Source organism: Egretta garzetta, unplaced genomic scaffold, assembly GCF_000687185.1.
Source record: "Egretta garzetta isolate BGI_Z169 unplaced genomic scaffold, ASM68718v1 scaffold4, whole genome shotgun sequence".
NCBI classification, from domain to species: Eukaryota; Metazoa; Chordata; class Aves; order Pelecaniformes; family Ardeidae; genus Egretta; species Egretta garzetta.
Window position 1 is genome coordinate 652,484 of NW_009259329.1, and position 1,075 is coordinate 653,558.

At 62.9% G+C, this 1,075-nt stretch overlaps 1 protein-coding gene across 1 annotated transcript in view; it reads left to right on the forward strand.

Annotated features, from left to right (window-relative positions):
* The window catches only part of LOC104124402 (fibrillin-2), a 121,153-nt gene that overhangs the window by 101,367 nt on the left and 18,711 nt on the right, over positions 1-1,075 (forward strand). The window contains 2 exon segments of the mRNA XM_035892341.1: positions 2-94; positions 654-725. Of these exon segments, the coding sequence (XP_035748234.1) occupies positions 2-94; positions 654-725 (165 nt within the window).

Consider the following 1,075-nt stretch of genomic DNA (forward strand, 5'->3'; position numbering starts at 1 on the left):
TCCTTCAACATGACCAAGAAGATGTGCTGTTGCTCCTACAACATTGGCAAGGCCTGGAACAAGCCGTGCGAGCCCTGCCCCACGCCAGCCAGCCGTAAGTCAACCTTCCTGGAAGGGCCTCTTGATGCCGTGGCTGCCCCGTCGCTTTTCCAGCGATTCCGGGCATGAATAGAGGGGGAGAAGGGAGAGCAGCACGTTGGGCAGGCAGCGCCCGGGGGTGAGCGCTGTGGGGACACGTGGGGACACAAGCATTGCACTGGGAGGACACAGGGGACTTGGGACAGTGTCTGCGGAGAGGAGGTGAGGGGCTGCGTGGGCAGGGAGGGGGTGGGGGCTGTGCAGCCAGGCTGGGCAAGGGGGGTGGGGGCTGCGTTGGCACGCGAGGCACACCGATGCTGTGTGTGCACGTGCCTTCCGTCGTGTGTATACGTGCCCCGTGGTGCACGCGTGTGTGTAAGCCCTTTGCCTGGTGCCATACCTGTTCCTGGCATTCCCCATCTCCCGCCCCTGTGACTCCTGGCTGAGCCCCGTGCAGATCCCCTCTTGCCCGCCAGACCCCACTCCGCTCACTCCAGCCATCGCTGGCCCTCGCCCCTCGCTGCACCTCGCTCTGCCCGCCAGGCATGGCCATGACCTTGGTGTTCCCCTTCCAGCCGAGTACCAGATCCTGTGTGGGAACCAGGCCCCTGGGTTTATCATCGACATCCACACGGGGAAGCCGATCGGTGAGTAGATCCCCCATGCCCTGCAGAGCCAGGTTTGCTCTCTGCCCCTCTGCTTTCTTCCCACGGTGCTTGTGAGCTTGTTCCCTTCCCCTCCTTAGTAAATTAAGTCCTGAGCAGAGGGGAGACAAGGGGATCTGCTCGAGGGTAGGAGGGCTCTGCAGAGGGACCTGGCCAGGCTGGATCCATGGGCTGAGGCCAACGGTATGAGGATCAACAAGGCCAAGTGCCGGGTCCTGCACTTTGGTCACAACAACCCCACGCAGCGCTACAGGCGTGGGGCAGAGCGGCTGGAAAGCTGCCTGGTGGAAAAAGACCTGGGGGTGCTGGTTGACAGCCGGCTGAATATGAGC